The 21,072-nt window shown below is 39.0% G+C and overlaps 1 protein-coding gene across 22 annotated transcripts in view; it reads left to right on the top strand.

Moving 5' to 3' along the window:
- The window catches only part of ptprk (protein tyrosine phosphatase receptor type K), a 127,056-nt gene that overhangs the window by 42,224 nt on the left and 63,760 nt on the right, over window positions 1-21,072 (top strand). For all 22 annotated transcript variants that reach the window (XM_030405005.1, XM_030404999.1, XM_030405003.1 and 19 more), the window contains 4 exons: window positions 9,329-9,451; window positions 17,797-17,957; window positions 18,965-19,016; window positions 19,115-19,173. In XM_030405005.1, the coding sequence (XP_030260865.1) occupies window positions 9,329-9,451; window positions 17,797-17,957; window positions 18,965-19,016; window positions 19,115-19,173 (395 nt within the window). The remainder of the gene's footprint in view (window positions 1-9,328; window positions 9,452-17,796; window positions 17,958-18,964; window positions 19,017-19,114; window positions 19,174-21,072) is intronic.

Genomic DNA, 21,072 nt, shown 5'->3' on the forward strand with positions numbered 1-21,072 from the left:
TAACCAAACTTAATAGATATTGATCCTACTTGTTAATAATGCAGGGAAAGATAACGAGACAAGGATAGACACAAGACAGACGAAAGCCAACCGAAACAAAAGACAAAATGTTTGCGTACATGTTTCCAGTATGATAAAGTGAATCAACAGGCTTGAGAGTGCTCTCCCTCCCTCAAATTAATTTCTTTTTCACCCGCTACATTTCTTTGTACTCCTCCCTCCCATTTCAGCCTCTTTCACTCATCCTCTCTTATCTGCTCTCCGGTGATATAATCTCTGCCCGCAGACTGAAACAGAGCTCTGCTGATAAATACCAGACACAGTCAGACAGAGTGAGAAAGGGCAACAGTATGTTCTGTACAAACATGAGAGAGAGAATGTGTGTTTTGTCTTGGTTCTGCCACAGCTTGTAATCAGGGTCAAGATGAGATGATGATCTTGACCATCTTGTTGTAATGTTATGGTCATCTGATTGTCTGAAGTACATTAAGAACTTGAGGAACATGAGCTTGTCATGTTTTTTCAATACTGAAAAATGTAAAAGAAAAAACAACTCTAACAGTAGCTCTGTTAACTCAGTTGGTTTTACATTTCCAAACTCGAGTTTTTAATTCAGATCATCTTAAAATGATTTAAAGTATTTGTAGATTCGTAAAAAGAAAGAAAGTGCTGTGTAATAGAAAGAAGTTTCCTAGGATGTGCCGACTGTCTGGGTTCATAAAAGTAATGCTGACATGATTTTGAGTCAGGTATCTTTTATATCTCACATTACATACCTGCATACAGTTGAAACCAGAAGTTTACATACACTATATAAAAAGACACTTGTGCTTTTTTTCTCACTGTCTGACATGAAATCAGACAATCACTTTTCCTGTTTTAGGTCCGTTAGGATTACCAAAATTATTTCTATTTGCTAAATGCCAGAATAATGACAGAAGGATTTTCTTAGACAATTTTTTATGACTTTCTTCAAAGTCAGAAGTTTACATACATTTCATTAGTATTTGGTACCATTGCCTTTAAACTGTATGACTTGGGTCAAATATTTTGGATATCCTTCCACAAGCTTCTCACAATAGTTGGCAGGAATTTTGGCCCATTCCTCCTGACAGAACTGGTGTAACTGAGCCAAGTTTGTAGGCCGCCTTGCTCACACATGCCTTTTCAGCTCTGCCCATAAATTTTCAGTAGGACTGAGATCAGGGCTTTGTGATGGCCACCGCAAAACATTGACTTTGTTATCCTTAAGCCACTTTGTAACCAGTTTGGCAGTATGCTTCGGGTCATTGTCCATTTGGAAGACCCATTTGCACCCAAGCTTTAACTTCCTGGCTGATGTCTTGAGAGGTTGCTTCAGTATTTCCACATAATGTTCTTTCCTCATGATGCCATTTATTTTGTGAAGTGCGCCAGTCCCTCCTGCAGCAAAACAACCCCCCAACATGATGCTGCCACCCCCGTATTTCACAGTTGGGATGGTGTTCTCAGGCTTGCAAGCTTCCCCCTTTTTCCTCCAAACGTAACAATGGTCATTATGGCCGAACAGTTCGATTTTAGTTTCGTCAGACCACAGGACATGTCTCCAAAAATTAAGGTCTTTGTCCCTGTGTGCATTTGCAAACTGTAATCTGGCTTTTTTATGTTTCTTTTGGAGTAATGGCTTCTTCCTGGCAGAGTGGCCTTTCAGCCCATGTCGGTACAGTACTCGTTTCACTGTGGATAATGACACACTCTTACCAGCTTCAGCCAACATCTTCACAAGGTCTTTTGCTTTGTTCTTGGGTTGATATGCACATTTCTGACCAAAGCACGTTCATCTTTGGGACACAGAACCCGTCTCCTTCCTGAGCGGTATGATGGCTGGACATTCCCATGGTGTTTATACTTGCATATAATTGTTTGAATAGATGAACGTGGCACCTTCAGGCATCTGGAAATTTCACCTAAGGATGAACCAGAGTTGTGCAAGTCCACAATTCTCTTCCTGATATCTTGGCTGATTTCTTTTGACTTTCCCATGACGTTACAAAAAGAAGCAGTGTGTTTCAGGTGTGCCTTAAAATCCACAGGTGTGTCTCTAATTAACTCAAATGTTGTCAATAAACCAGAAGCTTCCAAAGACATGACATCATCATCTGGGCTTTCCCAAATTGTTTAAAGGCATAGTAATCTTAGTGTATGTAAACTTCTGACTTTGAAGAAAGTAATAAAAAATTGTCTAAAAAAATCCTTCTGTCATTATTCTGGCATTTAGCAAATAGAAATAATTTTGGTAATCCTAACGGACCTAAAACAGGAAAAGTGATTGTCTGATTTCATGTCAGACAGTGAGAAAAAAAGCACAAGTGTCTTTTTATATAGTGTATGTAAACTTCTGGTTTCAACTGTATATTGCACGCAGCGCTCTGTGACTGCATGTCTGTCCAAATGGACTTCTCAAAGTGCTCATATTCGGAAACTGCGTAGACACACGTCAGCATTGCATACTTAGAATGCAGTAGAATAAATGTAGTTGAACTAAATCTTAACATCTGTGATTTTAAAATGCTTTTAAACAAAATTGAAACGAGCTGCTGAGGTTGTTTACGGTGGTTTTTTAATTTGCTTTATTTATTTATTCAAGAGTTTTATGATTATTTCTTACCAGCAGAGCAATAATGCAGCACATTTTTATCTGAAAATGATTATATGTTAGGCCAACTCAGCTATTGCTATTGCTGTTTTGCTTTTCGGTTCCTGCTTTGTATTGTGTGTTTTATTGGTTTATATAAATAGATATAATAAATATAAATAGATACTGCTGTGAAGATGCATATTGAACTCTATTATAACAAGGTTTTGTGCAAGTTATTAAGCTTAATCAGCTCTGAGCTTAAAAAATATATATTATATAATGGTGGCTTCCATGTTAACTCAGCAAGAGTCATTTACAGCACTACACTTTAAATATTAACAGTTGACTTACTTAGACACTGATTACCTCAGAATTACCAAGTAAGGTAGACTATTACATAAGTTGTATGAGCTGAAAAACTTTAAAATTAGAAGTCTCCTTTCCTTGGTAATTTTGAGGTAATTTGTTTTAAAGTTAAGATACATGATCAGATTTTACAGTGTACAGATGTAATTGCTTTCAAACTGCATTTGCTATTTTATAGATTAACAGTTCGTAGTTCTGATTGCTTGAGCTGTTTTTCTTACATTAACATCATCTCATAAATAAAACTCGAGCAATGAGCGTCCAGTTTATAGAACGGCGAGCTCTGTGATTGCTCAATACCGTCTATCTCCTTGGAGGAAGCTACTTGCTTTTTATGTGATTAAATAACCGATGTGAGTCAACAACATAAACAGCCTATAAGACTTTTGCAGTAATGCTAATGTTGCACAATATATGTTTCAATGTCAGAGCATGCCATTTTGTAGTTGAGGTGATGTATAGCTGCTTAAGTAATTGATTGTACACCTCCAAAGGTCATGCAGTACTGTTTTGATTCTCTGTTACTGCTTTTTCTGAGACAACCAAGGAGGACTGTTTTGCACAAGGCCACAATTATTGACTTAGCATTCTTAGAGACAATAATCTGCCATCTCTTGGTTATAATGGAGTTCCTTTGTCATAATAGATTTTCACAAAGTGTCTAGAGAAAGAAAAAGCACCTCAGACCTTAATTTGATTTAAACGTGTCCCAGGGACTTCTATCTTGGCAGACTATAGTTGTTCGATCTGATTTGATACTGCCTATTCTGCAGATCAGTTAGATCACGCAGGAGAAAAGGGAAGTTAATCAAACTAGCTATTGTTAAACATTCTTGCCGCATTGCCAACTAATAATCTTGATCTAAGCTAATAACCGGGAAATTAACATGCACCTCTTTTGCTGGTGCACCCCCTCGGGGCTGCCTGCACCCATGTTTCTGAACAGTTTTGGTCAAAGCACTTTTGCTTGGCTTGTCTCTTGGAGGCGGAGGTCAATGCAAATCATGGCAAAATGATTTTGAGTGACGGTGGCAGATGTTGTGTCTGATGCCATTCAACAATCTTTTAGAAAAGACTGCGGCTGTCCTGTGTCACTGTGTGTGTGTGTGTGCGCGCGCTTGTGTGTGTGTTTGTGTGTGTGTGTGTGTGTACATGTGTGGCTCTTCTCTGTGCCCTTGAGCCTTTATCAAGTCCTTCTAATTATTTTATTATGCAAATGAGTCGCCATTATTTCATTAGCGAGGCAGCCAATCACAGAAGCTGATTAGGAAGTGATTAGCATGCAGTCGGTTTCTGTCTCTCTCTCCGTGTCCTTGTGAATGGAGGGGAAGGGGGGCATAATGACCCATCTGGACACACACTCGTGCATATAGTTTGAAAATTGTTGTAGGGATGTGTTATAGATTATAATACAGTTAAAACATGCAGACAGACACAATACAGGTACATACTCTATTTCAAGAACAGTGTTAGAGCATATAATGACTGGACTACCTGTCCATCTCTCCTTCTTTTTCTTTGATGACAGATGCTGGAATTATAAATTTAAGGTGTTTGCTCTACTTAGCAGCAGCAGAGTCACAGCACAGAGGAAGGAGTAACATTTTACTCATCATGTGATGAGAGTAAAGCTTGATTTATGCTTCTGTGTTGAATCTACCTTTGCGTAGATTCATGCTAGGGCTGCACGATATTGGAAAAAACTGACATTGCAATTTTTTTTAACCCTGCTATATATATATATATTGCAATATGAAAAAATACATGAATTTTCACAAGATGACCTGAATAGCACTTTCTGTTATGCTGCACTGCTGCTATCTTGCGGAAAATTAACCTGCACTGATCTTGCCTGTTTTTGTCATACTGAGCTGTGTGGTACCAACGTACATGGTCAAACAAATCAGTTGTGTTACCTCTCGTTGTGGCAACAGATGTAAGGCACAGAACACGTGTTTGGTCAATATCATCTTTCTTGTAGCCGAAATAATTCCAGATAACTGATGTTGCTTTTCTTTTTGGCGCCAAGTCTTCTTTTTCGAATAAGAACTAATGATTTGTGGATCGCTGCGCATGCTGAGTCTGCATGCACACTGGTGTCAGGTACCCTTGAAATTAGATGAGTTCAGTTGCCTCCTACAACGCAGGCCCTGCGATGTGACTATTGCGCACACGATCCATAGTTTCCCCAGTAAACACATCGACCTCTTCAGCTGTTGCAGTCCCACCTGAATCCTTCACTGCCAGGTATCTCTGGAATAGAGAGAGAGAGGGTTGGCCGGGGAGGAAACCCTCCTCTAGCAACTTCAGGTAAAGGGAGCGTTGATGAAAACTAGCCTTTTAGCTAACTTAGATGCCTTGATTAATGTACATTGTCCATTTTCAGAGCAAACGAAATGCAAAATAGAAGTCAGTGACTGTTGGAATTTGAATATTTATGTCGAAACAGTAATGAAACAGTCATACACAGATACTTGATAGACAACATTTGGGCAAGACATGGATCAGCTTTTATTTCCAACAGTGGTGAAATAATAGTTCAAGGTCTGCTCTTCTCATTATTGGCAACAAGGATTAACTGTCAGATGCATGTGTCTGTTGATGTGTGTGTGTGTGTTGGTTTAAGTTGGCAGGACATTGAGGAAAGGGAGAAGTGTTAACTGAGAATGTGGGCGAGCTACAGTGAGGTGTGTGCAGACAGATTCACACATATTTGGTTTCAGCAGACCCCATTTTCAGCACACACACACACACATAAACATGGGCACACAGCTACTTTGTTTTGTGTGTTAGCAGCTGAAAGAAGCAAGATTGTCTATCAGAGGTGTGCAGTCGAGAAGAGAGGAATGCTTTACGATTGAGAAACATTCTTTTAAACGAGTCAGTAAAGCGGAAATTAAAACAAGGATGTGTTTTTCTTCATTGCTAAACCAAAGCAAAATACCTCCACCGACCATGGCACTATATCAGAACTAAGTGTGTGTGTGTGTGTGTGTGTGTGTGTGTGTGATGTGTGTACACATTTTAAAGCCCACAGCACATATTTTAAATACAGTGGGTTTAAATCCAATTTTTTCTGTACACTGTATCCTGCTTTCAGAAACAAAATTCCACAGCTTTGAAAGTAAACAGAGCTTGTGTATGTACTCTGGAGCTTCAGTGAGGTTAAAGAAGGCAAAACGAGCGTTGCTGCAAGTAAACCAAGGCTAAGTGCTTCTAGAGTGTCAAAACCAAAGCCAGTTTATCACTTAAAAAAATGCGCAGAATTTCTTTTCACTATTCTATTGTCACATTTTAGTTCAGTAGCAGCCCTGAGCACAGCACTTTTTTCAGTGATCTATTGAGTTTAGTGGAATTCAGTCACACTCCATTAGTAGAATAATGATTTTTTGTCTTCAGTAACTTAAAATAGCGTACAAAATAACATACATTTGACTGATACTCACATGAATGTTGTTGTTCCTTCTTTCGGGTTTGCATTTAAAACTTTTGTCTGACACTGTCCTTGAGCTGCCCTACACCCATTCAGGACCAGTTTTATGAACTGCACTGACGTTGAGTCTCATCTCTTCATTGAGTGTAAACTAATTAAAGACTATATCAATAAAACAATCATAGGTAGTTTTTTTATATAGTCCCACCTTGTTAGTTAAACTTGAACATCATCCTTTGGGAGTCGTTCAGGAACAAAGACATACAGTTTAACTAAAGCAAGTGATACAGTGATGCTGTGCATGTGGTTACTTCTTCAAACCACCGTTAATGCTTTTCTTAAGGCACTTTTGGCACATGCCCAGTCATGCCACATCTGTGCAGAGTATAGTCAAGCCGTGTTCCAGATGAACCCTCTCTGGATGGGGCCCAAAGTGTGCCGGCCCTGCCTTCAAGCGGGCTGCGGTGATGTTTTGTGACTGCGGCCAACCCGAAACAAGCCTCCATCTCCCTCAAACAATCACTGTGGGACTCAATAGCAGCACGGTATATAGCAGTCGGTGCAGAAGAGCAGGGAGGAAGGTTTTCTATGTGTGTTCATCTTTCAGTATTTGGTAGCTTCTAACTGAATCTCTGTGATTTGAAGGATGCTTTACTTCACTGTTTTATCATGTTCCCGCTCTGCTGTTTAGGTTAGAGATGTTAAAAGACAGACTTAAGTTACTGCTTCTAATACTACATTAATATGCAGCATTGAGCTTTTAGCCCTATATTACTTTATCTCCTAATGTTTTACATATATGAGTATACTGGTTGGTAGATTCAGTATATTCACATACACATGCATATACCCCAGGGTTGCACACTTTGCTCCTTTAACCCATGCAGAGAGAGAAACCTGACGGCCAGATGTAAACTGACACACACACTGTGGGAAACAGGAAGTCATGGCGTTTTACAAACACATACACACTCACACACATATACATCAGCATCAGTAGACTTCAATTCTTTATGAGTTTACTATAGCCTGTTCGGAGTATAAAAATGTGTTTTGTCGTGCTTCACTCTGTGTCCTCTACGTGTCCCAGCATTTTTCACATCATGACTGGAGGTAACTTGCTGTGACAAAGACTTAATTGAACTGAATGGGAGCAAACTGAATTGCACGAAGAGAGGCTGGTTCAAAGAATGACGCCGAGAGGAATGTGATCCAGTGCATCTCTGAGGCTGTGAGTCACAGCCAGCCGTACAGCCGGCAGCCGAAGACAGTCGCTCAGTTTGATGTTAACTTGATTCTCCTCCGGCGGTGGCTGTCACCTCTTGGTATCCCTCTGTAGCGGGAGCTCAGATCAGTGGGGTATCTGAGGGCCTGTCGTTCTGCTCTCCATCACAGCCGCCGCAGCTCGCTCTAGGACACAGGTAGCAAAGCTGTAGCGCTAACTGAATGCTAGGAGATTTATGTTGCTGGCAGTGCTGGTTGCTGATAGTGCTTCATGGTGGCTTGCTCTTTGCTTACGGCCATGCTTTGCAGTCGATAGTTGAGAATTAGTATAAACATACCATCTGTGTATCTTCAAGTTGATGTCACTCTTTTATGACTTTCACTCACTAGAAAACGTTAAAGGAAGTTCCAAAATACTTGGAAATGTGCACATTTCACAAAGAAAAAGAAGTGATCTCCAATTTCTCCAAAGTTGTTCATCACTTTATGACCTTATGACAAATCCGAGTTCAGTCAGTTCAGTTTCTTTGTCTGCTATGACAAGTAACTGAATGTCTTTGTGTTTTGGACAGTTTGTAGGCATAAACTCTCTGAAATGGTAATGGATGGGACTTTTGTTTGCCATTCTCAAACATGTTATAAACACAGTTTGAATACAATTTTGATTTTGCAGTTTAATAGATAAACTTTATTGTCTAAAATGAAACATTGAAACCAAACACGTTTTCATCTTGATGCATTTGTGACAACATATGCAGCGATATCGGCTGATAATATTGGGCAACCAATATAGATTTGTAGATTCACTGATAGTGAAAATAATTAGCTAACTGAATCCCTAGTTCTAATATTGAGACACAGAGTATGTTGTATGCAGTATAAGGTGTTCCTAAACCACAATATCTACAGTATAATGTTTTATTGACGTCAGAGTATTTCCGTTAACATAGCACAATGTTCCAGTTTGTCAATATTACCCAGTGCTTTCCTCCCTTTAATCCATTCACGTACCTATGAACAGTGTAATTAATAATGAAATATTACTTTCATAAGATTTAGCTGTATCACAGAGTCGTACTTTTGCCAAAGTCAAGAGGGGCGCAGGGGAGCACTAACAATAAGTGACTTGAATCAGATGGCACTGTGGCTTTTCTTAGCCATATCTCTCCTAGCCATTTTATTAACACAAGCCGTTCATCACTTGTAGGTCAATGAATCAGATAGCTAGCAGTAGCCAGCCTGCTATTTCTATCAGCAATATTGCCAGTACAAGCCACATATCATTGCAAGTTGATTATCTCGGTTAGCCGCCAGGGACAAGTGGCGTCTCTCTGTATTAGAGCGACTTCCTGTTCGAGCGGGGCCACGGGCGGCCAGCTCACACATGTCTGTCCCGAGGCTGTGGTGATGGGCTCAGATGATCAGCTGAAGGCCCTGATGGTTGAGTCAGAGGTGATCCTGACTGGCCTTGAGTGATGAGTGTTGGAGCTCAGACTCCTGGTGGTTTGTTAATGAGCTGAGACAGAGGCACGCACGGAAAAACAACATACTGGAAAGAAGGAAAGTTTTACTGGATGAGATCAGAGAGGAAGTCGCGCTGCATCAAAGAGATGTAGATTTTAGTTAATCCAGTCAATAAGTACTGATCAAATAAGGTGATCTAAATGTTTTTGTGTTTCTCTTTGCAGGGAGCTGTACGTTTGATGAGGGCTTCTCTCAGTGTGATTACCAGCAGGATCCCTATGATGACTTTGACTGGACGCACATCAACACACAGGAAGTGCCGTACGTCTCACCAGACCTCCCACAAGGTGAGATTTGAATTCCTTTCTTCTGTCTTTATCATCCATCTCACACTGGGAAAAGTGGAAAAGTGCATTTACTCACATAGTGTTCTTATTTTTGGCATAATCATATAATTCTTTTACCTCTAGTCTACTACAATTCAGATGGAATTTCACACACACATCCATACACTGATGGCAGCGGCCATGCAAGATGTCAACCATTTTTATTCTGCTGCATCCATTTTTCTAAATCAAAATTGATGGTTATTTTAATATGTTATTTGTAATATTTGATATTTGCTTATCATTTTCCTTATACGAAAGTTGTCTAGCTTGATAACATACATTCCTATAATGATTTCCTGATGAAGGGTTAATAGAGTCGAGATGATATTGTGAATCATAATATTTTGACATCTTGACATACATTTTTCATATTGTTCAATGCTCAACATCAAGCTTCAGAACACTGCAATATTATTTACAGCCATATCACCCAGTCCTAATAAGCTTATAGAAAATAAAATATAATGTTAAAGATTATACTAATGTTGCCTCGTCACGTTTCCTGGGTTGGCAGCAGTCCCACCAAAGAGACATTTCACCTCTAAACTTCTCAGATGGTTTTGTTTAAATAACTGCTTGAGTGAAAGCTTGCTTAAGTGCAAATTAGCGGTGCAGAACTTTGTTTTCTCTTTTTAAATTAATAATTTCAAGGAACCTCCAGATGTATTTTGTGACCCTCTGTAGGGTACTCAATCCCTAGGGTTGGAGCCACTGGATTTTCCTGCAAAACTTCAACTTAAATTATGATGCTTTAAGTACATGTGTGGGTTTACTTTAGTAGGAGTTTGAATGCAAGAATTTTACTTGCAATGGCGTATTTTTACATTCCCACATTTTTACATTCATATGATTATTTTTTGTATTGGTACTTATACTGAAATTAAGGATCTCTCTTCTCTCCTCTCCTTTCCTCTCCTCTCCTCTCTTCTCCTCTCCTCTTTAATCAGTTGTTTTTTTTTCACCACGATGATGATGAAGGGGAAATTAAATCTTTCTGCCTCAGGGCTGAGGGTCTAATTAACAGAATATGAGGTCATTAATCAACAGCAGGGAACAGGGAAGGTTGCCTACTTTACAATGTTAAAAGCAAAATGTTATAACAATAACCAGCTCTGCAGTGTTGAGACAGTAACGGACTCTTCCAAATCAAAACCACAGAGTAAGAATGTTGACTGGTGTGTGAGGAATGGAGCTAACCACAGTGATGAAACCATATAAAAATGTATAAACCACAAACATGCCTGAGTTTTTCCTTTCGCTTTCCTTTCCTTTCCTTTCCTTTCCTTTCCTTTCCTCCTCTCCCTAACTTATCCATATCTACTCTCCTTTCAATGTCTGTTGTGGAAGATTATGACTTTGTTGCCATGACAATGTGATGCCATTATTTATCTCTCATGCTTATCATCATGACAACCCAGCCTCGCTGACATTTAGAGAAAGGTTCAGTTCAACACCAGCTCTTTATACTTTCCACATAAACAGACACACACACATTTCTTCCTAAAATGTGTGTGTGTGTGTGTGTGTGTGTGTGTGTGTGTGCCCCCTGTCTGGTGCGTGTGGTCTTGTCTGATTGTACAGAGCCAAAGTCTTGATTTAGTATTGTTAATACCAAGCGGTGTCTCTATGCAGAGTGGGCAGAGTTGGCAGTTTGAGGAGGTTAAATACCTTGCCCAAGAGCGCAGAGGTAATGCCTGGAATTAGCATAGCATTAACGCCTGTGGAAGCTTGTGGAATGAGTAGGGGCAGGGGGGTGGCAGGCCAGGTTAATGATTTGGAGATGTTGATTGCTAAAGGGGAGTTCAGAGCGTTGCCTAAAGGTACGGGAGCATGAACTGACATTTGATGTGTTAATAATGCCAGCAGGGTGTTGGACACCGATGTGGTGGCTGGAAAACGAGGTTGCTGGAGGGGGATTACAGATACAGCACGTGGCTAGGTTTTGTATTTGGAAGAAATTGTAGGGAATGGATGAGGAGTTGAGTTGGTGGCCTAAATGCCTTAATGTCTATTATTAGCTCTGTTGTTTTCTCAGACAATCCTTGCCACCAGTAATTTAGAAGTGCTCTGCTCTGGCTCGATGCAGTCTCCCTGAGGGCATGGCATGATTTAAAGCACAGCCACTAAACCTTGGCTTTTGACCCTTGAAAACAAAGAGATACCTACCCCCTTCATTTAAAGGGGGTTATTATGAGTATTTGGCCTTTGGGAGTAAGTTTACTTAGCTGATTCGTAGTTCAGAGGGTTATACATTGTCAGAGGTATTGGCAGAAGAAAAAAAGTCATTCGAGGGGCTTACGCTGAACCGTTTTAGAGTCATTGGATAGCTCAGCCAACAATCACACTTTTGTTCTTTATAACCCACACTGATTTGTCACAGTTGCTAATCACCATTTATGCTCAAGGCAGTATTGAGTGTGGAGGGATGGTTTGGCAGTTTCCGTAATAGAGATAAAACTATTCTATGTAATCTCTCCGGGGGTTGATGTTGGCACTAGCCGCCATGGCAGGGTCTAGATGCTACACTGGCAACGTGCGTTGCGCCAGTTGAGCATTCATGGGCTGGGGCTCTGTGGCTCAGTGGACTAAAACAAATGCTCTTGACTCATAACGTTGTCAGCCAGTACCACTCTAAACCTATTTGGCATGCCATTGCTCGGTGTCTCTGTCTTTCCTCTTGGTCCTCTTTCCACTGTGTAATGTTGAATTAGGGAGGAGAAAACCGGCATTTAAAGTTCAGTAGAGCTGCTCTTAACACATACTATACATTCTTAAAATGACCAACATATAAAAGCTTTCTCAGACAGTCTTTGTAAGACTTAAACAATAAGCTTTACAAAATGTATAGTTGCATTTGATTGTGTTCAATTCTAAACAGACACATATAAGCTAACTTTGGTTAAAGTTAAATTGCAAACCATAGATATATTTGTTAACATTAAGATTGCAAAGGCATTTATCTGTAGACCACAACACTTTAAATGATTTTCCAAGCAAAAATGCCCTCAAAAAATAATCCCAGATAACAACCTCTGAAATGTGAGTATTTACAGCTTTTTCTTTGTCTTATGTGGTAGTCTAGTAAATCAAACATCTTGGGTTAGAAACTCTTGGTTGTATCAAACAAGATACTTGAAGATTTGTCTTGTTGTTGAAAGTTTGATCTGGGTCTAAGGATATTATATGATATATTTTATGGTCATGACAGTTTGATGTACCTTGTTCGTCTAGGAATATGTGTCATATGTAAGTGAATGTTTAACCTGTGCGAAAACTCTTGAATTTCATACCTTATCAAATCGTACCATACTGTACTAGACTGTATCATATCGTACTGCATTGTACCACATTATACCATATCATACTGTACTTAACCATACCATATTGTATCGTATCATATGATATTGCATTGTATCGGATCAAACTGTATTGTACGGTATCATATTGATATAAATATTCAATTAATTGATACAGTTATCTGCAATTAACTAATGATAACAATAATTAAGAGCACATTTTGATGCCACTAGAATTGGTCAGTTAGCTCTGAGTGGAAATAGGAAAATAAAATAGAAATTCTGACATAGTACCTCCTAAGCATTTTGTTTAGATTCATGCTACATTTGTACAAAATAGATGTTTAAAATGTATATACCGAATTTTAATCAGTGAGGATGATTTAAACTATTAAAAGATTATGAGTTTGGCTTTTTGCCTTTATTTCAATGGAGCAGCGTAAATCAGACAGGAAAGATGAGAGAGAGGGGAGGACATGCAGCAAAGGGCCACAGGGCCAGAGACTCTATACGTTGGTCGCATTTATTCCCCTATCTTATCTTAATCTTCAAGCATTCGGTCATAATAAAACTCACAAAAGTTGGCTGGGAAATTGTCATGAAGAACAGTGATTGGTTATCCGATAGAGCTAAACATGAAATACAAGCTAAGGACGCACAAGCATTTTGGACCATTCAGTGCTTTAAGAATGAATAAAATAATCTTGAAATCTGTTCAATATTTGACTTGTGTTCATGACGGGCAGCCATTAAACTACATGGTTAGTCTTGTGTCTTTATTGTGGACCAGCTGCATATTTTCTTTTTTTTATTTTACTGCAGAATCGTTGGCAGCCCATCCCACTTAATTTGGTTGGTACCATAAAATGTTCAAAGTGAAAACCTCCCATTAGGCTTCTTGTGTTTTGCTGAAGAATATAGTCCTCTGTCTGCCGCACTACTGCCGCTGCCACTACTGCTGCTGTTGTTGTTGTTATGTGACATATCTAGGTCTTAAGGCTGTAACGCCGGTATTTTTAGCCTCATCGTTATATTTTGTCATCATTCTATTAGCAGCCATTTTAGACTTTGGCAGTTCAAATACATCAGCCATTTTAGAAACTGGCAGACTTCAGGTGTCAGATGTTCTTGGCAGCACGAGGTCTGCTTTCTTAGCATGGGTGTTGTATCAGTTTCATGTACCATCATTCTTTTACTACTCATATTTTTAAATGCTATTTTTGTCTCTAATTAGTCTAATTAGATATAATTATTGTTTTGTCCTTCTAGGTTTTAAATAATTGTTCAACATTATTTTGGACATTGTTGATAGACCTTTTTTACCAAATATTACTCAGCTATTTTTACCTATACCTAATCCACTTGTTGTTATGATTTTGCTGCAGGCACTGAAGTGCTAAAGGTTATATTTTTGCTATGTTTGTGTGTGTTGTGACATATCTGGGTCTCTGACTGATCAGAGTATTTTTAGCTGGCACACCATCTTGGCAGCCATCTTAAAGGCACTTTGCTCACGTCACCATCTGAGCATCAGTGCTAGAAATGAAGGAAGAGGAGTGACATCCATCATGGGTTTATTTTGGATGGATTTAGACTACAGATTTGGTGATAGAGAATGGTGCTGGCCTAGTCTTGTTTTTTTGGCTGGCTGTAGTCCAGTTTGGACGTTCTCATTTTCTGTCTTGTTGGTGACATTTAGAACCAGAAAGTAGGATTATTCTAATACTGTTGTAGCTGAAAAATAGAAGTGAATGTGTGTGTAGATACAGTGGTGGTATGGTTGTGACGGAGGAAGAGAAGAGAGGAAGGGCCTATCCAGTAACTAGGATGCAGGGTTTGGTCATGTGTCCCTCAGTTCTTGTTTGTATGCACTAGTCGAAAGCCTGTTATGTTCTGCTGTATTCTGCAGAGAAAAGTGTTTTCTCTCAGTGGATTAGCTAAACAATAAGCGGTAATCACTATTGTTCTCAAGCTCATTGTATAGAGCATATTGTGATGGAGCAATATGCAAATAGAATTAACGGAGGGCTGTGTTTGTTTAACTGGAGTACAGATATTGTGTTGTATTATATTGAATAGGATGCATTTATCATATTTTTGTCTTGTCTTCTTCTCTTATCTCTTCTATTGAGTTCTGTACTGTTTCTGTCTTTTTTATTTTCTTCTACTCCACTTTGTTCTGTTTCATTCTGTTCTGGTCCATTCTTTCATGTTCTATTCTGCTCTTTTCTATTCTACTCTGTTGTTATCTGTTCTGTTCTGTAATCGGTCTCTTGTTCTCTTCTAATCTATTAAGGGATGAAACTAACAATGAAATTGTATTATTTTTTTATGAATTCATTATTATTATTAAGTTCTACTAACCAGTTAATCAATGAATTGTTTCAGCACAGGTTCTATTCAGTTCTGTTCTACAGATCAAATTAAGCACTATCATGGCTACCTTCGCTCTGTTTGTGAAGAGCTAATGTGAGATTATCACATCACATTTCATCATATTTCACTGGAACAACATCTGGTTGAAGTCTGAGCTGATTACTGGAACATCTGGATGGGTTGACTGACTGTCCTGTCAGCACACTCAGATTATGTATTATCTCGAGCTCCATTTCCTGCAGTCGCTACTGTAGGTACAAGGTATAGTACTGAGTAGTGAGGCATAACGAACCTGATGCACATTTAGCATCAGCAGTGAAAGAAAACATTCTCCTGTCATACTAGAAGAACAAAACTAATAGTTGTAGGGAGGAGGTGCATGAAGGTGTCGTTTGGCTAGTGTGGTTGAGGAGCCTGTGCAAACTGCAGCGACTGGTATCAACATGGCTGCCATATTGATCACAACAGGGACAGGAAAAAAAAGAAAAGGTGGAGCCAGAAAAAAATAATTTCATAAGAACATTAAATGATGATTGTAAAAGAAAGAACTTTCTCTTCTCTTCTCTTCTCTTCTTTTCTCTTCTCTTCCTGTGTTTATTTGTTGCTGGCTTGCAGAGAAATAGCACTGCAATCACAAAGGAGAAGCAAATGACACAGTTGTAAGAACAGGGGGTTGTTTTATGTGTCTGAGGGGGAATGATGACTGTTTTTTTTTATTTTTTTTACTGTAAGCCCAAGAGGAATGAGAGAAACAGAAGCAAGTGAAAACATGTTATCATAAAGGGAAAGAATAAAGGCTCTTTTGGGGGTTTTACTCCCATGACAAGAAACTCACCGCTTGAAAGTGTGTATGTCAAAGAGAGAGGGCCAAATTCAGAGGCTGGAGTTTAGTCTATAATTGACTGGACTCACAATGTTGTCACAAGAGAATACCTGTAATATACCAGGAGACTACAATACACAGAGATGTGTACATAGTTAGACTGACTATCAGAAAGAAAAACAAGGTCGGTTGTGATATATATATATATTTAAGATTCAAGGATTTTTATTGGTCATAGGCACGCTGCAGGATGCACAGTGGGATCTAAAGTGAAAAGCATTGCAAGACAAGAGACAAGAAAACCAAAGTACAATATTGTTAAAAACAACACAATATAACATCTAATTGAGACAACAAACGCAGAAGCTAAATTTAGATTAACTATAATATCTTACAACTGTCAGTTCTTGGAATTATCACTATGAAGTAAATATATCATATATATTTCATTCTCAATTAAAGATTAAATAGATGGGAAAAAAATATTAGTTATCTGTTAGCCCGTTTTTCCATTTGAAACTCAGAAACATGTACTATACCTCTTCAGCGAACATGATACTTCCTCCTCCCTAAAGTGGTGTTGATTATTTCTCACTGAGATATGAAGTCAGTGTGAAGGATTAAATGGCATCTGAGACCCTTTATCTCACACTCTTTATGGTGGCCGCTAAAAATGCTAAAAACATGAAAAGGCCTTCTCTAGAGCCAGAGGTGGGTTTGTCCATTCTGGGCTACTATTAAAACATGGCGGTGCAACATGGCCAAGCGCCAGGCTTTGAAGCCAGTTTTTCGTATTTGCCAAACCATGTCATTACATGAAAAAAACGTGTCCTGCCAGTTTTCGTAGGGGCTATATCATGTAATTACATTATAAAAAACATGTCTATGATATCAGGTGTCTCACTGTGGCCTACAAATAATTTGTTCCCAGTAGCTGAAAAAGAAGCATCTTTAAAAAGGTGGATACATTTTTTTGAGTGTCACAGCCCCTGCGTAATGACTATTTTCCCAGGGGCTAGCTAATTTGATCCATTCTGTCCAGTAAAATTTGTAAAGTCTCAAAGAGCTACATGATTGAATGTCCCTATTCTAGTTAGCCAGACACTAAACTGGAAGATAGCCGGCTAGGTTGGCAGAAGTCGAGCTTCTTTTGGCTTCAAACGGCACTGAGGAGCTTCCATAAGAAGGATTCACTGTATCAAGGTGTCAATATATGTACATGGGCCCTTCTCCCTCTGTAGATATAACAGGCTCGTGCAATGGTAATAAAAGCCCAGTGATTCTTCGTCTCAGTTGATTATACATTAATTATGATTGTTATATTCCACATCTGTCCATGAATCCCCCTAAATCCTGCACACTGGCCCTTAAAAAATGATTAGATATGGAAGTTATGTCTGGAATAATTGAAAAACAAAGAGAATTTAAGAAGGAACACCGTAAATTTCCACTTCTCAGGAATGTCAAAACCTTCTGTCTTGGCCCTTCATTCTGTATCAGTGTGGATTATATTTAAACTACACAGTAGCAAAGACAGCTGGTTTACTCACGTAGGTACTTTTAACACAGGCAGTGGGCATACAGCTGACTATCTGGCAAGTCCAGTCATAACACTAACTATCCCCTCAGCGGGCACCATTGCTAGTCTGTTCAAGCAGTGAATTTCAGCAGGTATGTGGTGTGCAGGCACACACAGCTGCAATCAATAGTTAGCTGTTTTACAGGTCAGGCCGATCCAACTCAAATCCTATTAGTTCATTCTTTCTTTCTTAAATCTCTTAAAACCCTCTCCTTGTCTCTGCTTCCAGGTTCTTACATGTACGTGGACGTCTCTCAGTATGATCCTGGGGAGAAGGCCAGGTTTCAGCTCCCAGTCATGAAGGAGAACGACACTCACTGTATCGACTTCAACTATCTGCTCACCAGCCCTGACGGCTCCAGCCCTGGCACCCTCAATGTCCTGGTTAAGGTGACGAGAATAAACACAATAAAACAGAATATGACACAGTCATTTATTGACTGGCTGTACTTTTTCAGTTTACATGATACCGTGTTAGTTTTGAGATTAAACAAGACAATCTGAATGCCTTTACTAGCCTCAACAAAGCAGTTTGCCCTTGTTGAGGCAAAGTTTAACTCCACGAAAAACACAAGCTAGATTGCATTATTCTGTTATTTCACTCCAAAAACCATCTCTAGATGAGTTAAATCTGTCTGTCTGTCATAATGACAGATGGTAAACAGAATTTTCAGTTAAAGCAAAACAAGGCAGGACCTCGGGGAAAAGTGGTCTGGATTTTGTGAAATGCAACCACAAGTTATGCAGCTAGTATGAATCAACAGATGATTTTACTGGTTCCACCATATCCTGGTTCTGAGAAGCAGGAGAGTATCGTGTGTGAATGGCCGTTGTAGGACAATCTGTGTCAAAGCAAAATTACTTCAAAAAAAAAATTCCAGGGCTGCAATTATGCTCAATATTGCTTTATCTGCTTATGATTTCTGCGTTTACTCGATTTATATTTAATGTTAAAAATTTCAGAATATTGGGAAAAATTCTCATCATGTATTCAAATTGCTTCTTTTGTCTGAAACACAAAGAATCTTAATTTACTGTCATGAATGACAAAGAAAAACTGTAAATCCTGAAAAAAAAAATGTTTTGCTTAAAAAAATGACTAAATTGATTATCAGAATAGCCGGGTTCTAATTTTCTAATCCATCAATCAGCTAATCGTTGCAGTTGTCGTGAAAGTGGCGGTGTAGCTGACCCTGACCTTGTCGTTGTAAGGGACAAGCACAAAAACATGACTTACAGTGTATTTCTTGTATTATAATCTGTGGCATTATTAATATTTTTGTGTAATTATATACATCTCAGTGCAATAAATAAAAGGAGGAAACAAAAAGGTCTGTATATTTCCTTTTTTTTATTTTTCAATATGCTTGACATTGTGCTCTCTTTATTATTTGCAGGTAAACAAGGGTCCATTGGCCAACCCTATATGGAACGTGACTTCCTACACTGGTAAAGACTTGCTCAGAGCACCAAATACTCATTTTATAACTAAACCTGACATGTTTGCGATTTTAATCGCTGGTGTTGAATCTAATGTTGTCTTTCAGGTAAAGACTGGCTGAAAGCGGAACTCGCCGTCTCCACCTTTTGGCCAAATGAATATCAGGTAACTCCTTACATAGCGACCAACGGCTGTGTTTAGGCATGATCCCTTTGTCACATACCAATTACTTTATTTCATGTGATTACACACACACACACATGCAAACACATTCACATGCTGTGAGGCGTGCATTTGATTTATCTGTGTTGACTGAGGCTCAGGAGGTGACGATTAGGCTACAAAGAAACAGAGAGAAAAATGAGTTGGGTGTGCGTTGGCATGCATGGGCGTGTGTCACCACGCTGGACATTGATATTGTTGTCAGTGATGTTGTGTCTTGTTTGATGGCATGATCCCAAAGCCTTGAACTTTATCATGACAGAGGTAGAAATATTACTGCAGGACCGATTCATTCAGCTCAACATTTGTATTTTTAGATTTTTTCTTCTCAATCTTAATTTATGACAGTCAGTCAGTGTAATCTGTGCGTGTATGTGTTGGCTGGTGCTGACAGATATGTGCATGTTCAGTGATAGCTTGTCCTAGCAGGCGTACACAAACACTGATCATGTTAACACACACAGCCTGGGGACCCTCTTATATTACTGTAAGGCGAAGTGTGAAAGCATCCTCCAAATGGCCCATCTGGAGCTCAACTGGCCCTCAGTGACTACAGGAGGAGATCACCAGCATGAAACTCGTGTGTCAACATGTTTTAATTGAACATAATCATCCGGGTTTGCTGAGGCTTATGTAGGTTTTTCAGGCTATGAAACAGGTTATTGGATTTGAGATTATGAAGCTATTTTTTCATGTTCAAACATGTTTCTGTGTTAGCACTTTAGCTTGAGTTGTAATGAGACTGCATTCACCAGGGGAGGACTAGACACATGCAGACTTTTGTGTGATGCACACACACACATATAGACACACACGCCCATGCAGCAATATATACTGTAGGTAGCTCTTACAATGGTGATCTTTATTTATTCTTTATTTTGAATCAAATTTAAAAATAACTTTCAGTTGATGAGTTCCTTGATTTTTATCAGACTGAACTGCAGAAAATTAATTGATAATTATTTTGATAATTGATTAACCTTTTCATTGCAAAACATTTCATTGTTTTAAACTTTAAGCTTTCAATTTTGTTGTTGTTTGTTTTTTGTCATATATGTCGGTGAATGTAACATGTAGGGTTTTGCACTGATGGTTTGAGTTGAGCATTATCAATAGTTTACATCATAGACAATACCATACTACAATACAAAAATATTTCAATTCAGTTAGCAGCAATTATCAACTTTAAGATCCCTTGCATTCTGTGATACATGAATCTGATGGTGGTCATCTCAGAGGAGATAGTATTTTGATCAGGCAGCTGTCAGATGCACTGACTGACTGGTGTCATCATTGTGAGGCAGGATTACTGATCGCTCTGGTTTAAAAGTTCTCATATCCGCAAAGCAACTCTGGGACATTGAAGTCTGAGCACTGACACATAATCACTCCACAGCAGGGTTGGACGACAGCGTACATCCTCCTATCAAGCGATCACATATATCACTTTGATGTATGCATGTATGGGCACTGAATAAAAAGTGTTTAATAAATGGGCAGACAGGGACCGTTTATAGTTGAATCCTCTCAGTCATGAGAAGTGTCAGCTGGGTTTACCCACCTGCTTTCTCTAAACGCATTGTGATCTAAACTCTACAAGAAAACAAAGTGAGCAATGAATTGCATTCAGCCTGCAGTGACCCCAGGCATAGAGGGAGTTGATTTAAAATCCACTTACTCCAATGCATGATCATTAGCAGAGCAATAGACCTGAAACTAAGTCAAAGAAATGAGACTTGAAAACAACAATAAAATGGACACTTTGAAAATATTCATGTGACATTCCAGCCAATTCTCAGCAAGGAAAGTGGCCTCATGTTTCTAAATTTGACACTGTAAGAA

This window comes from Sparus aurata, chromosome 22 (assembly GCF_900880675.1).
Source record: "Sparus aurata chromosome 22, fSpaAur1.1, whole genome shotgun sequence".
Taxonomy (NCBI): Eukaryota; Metazoa; Chordata; class Actinopteri; order Spariformes; family Sparidae; genus Sparus; species Sparus aurata.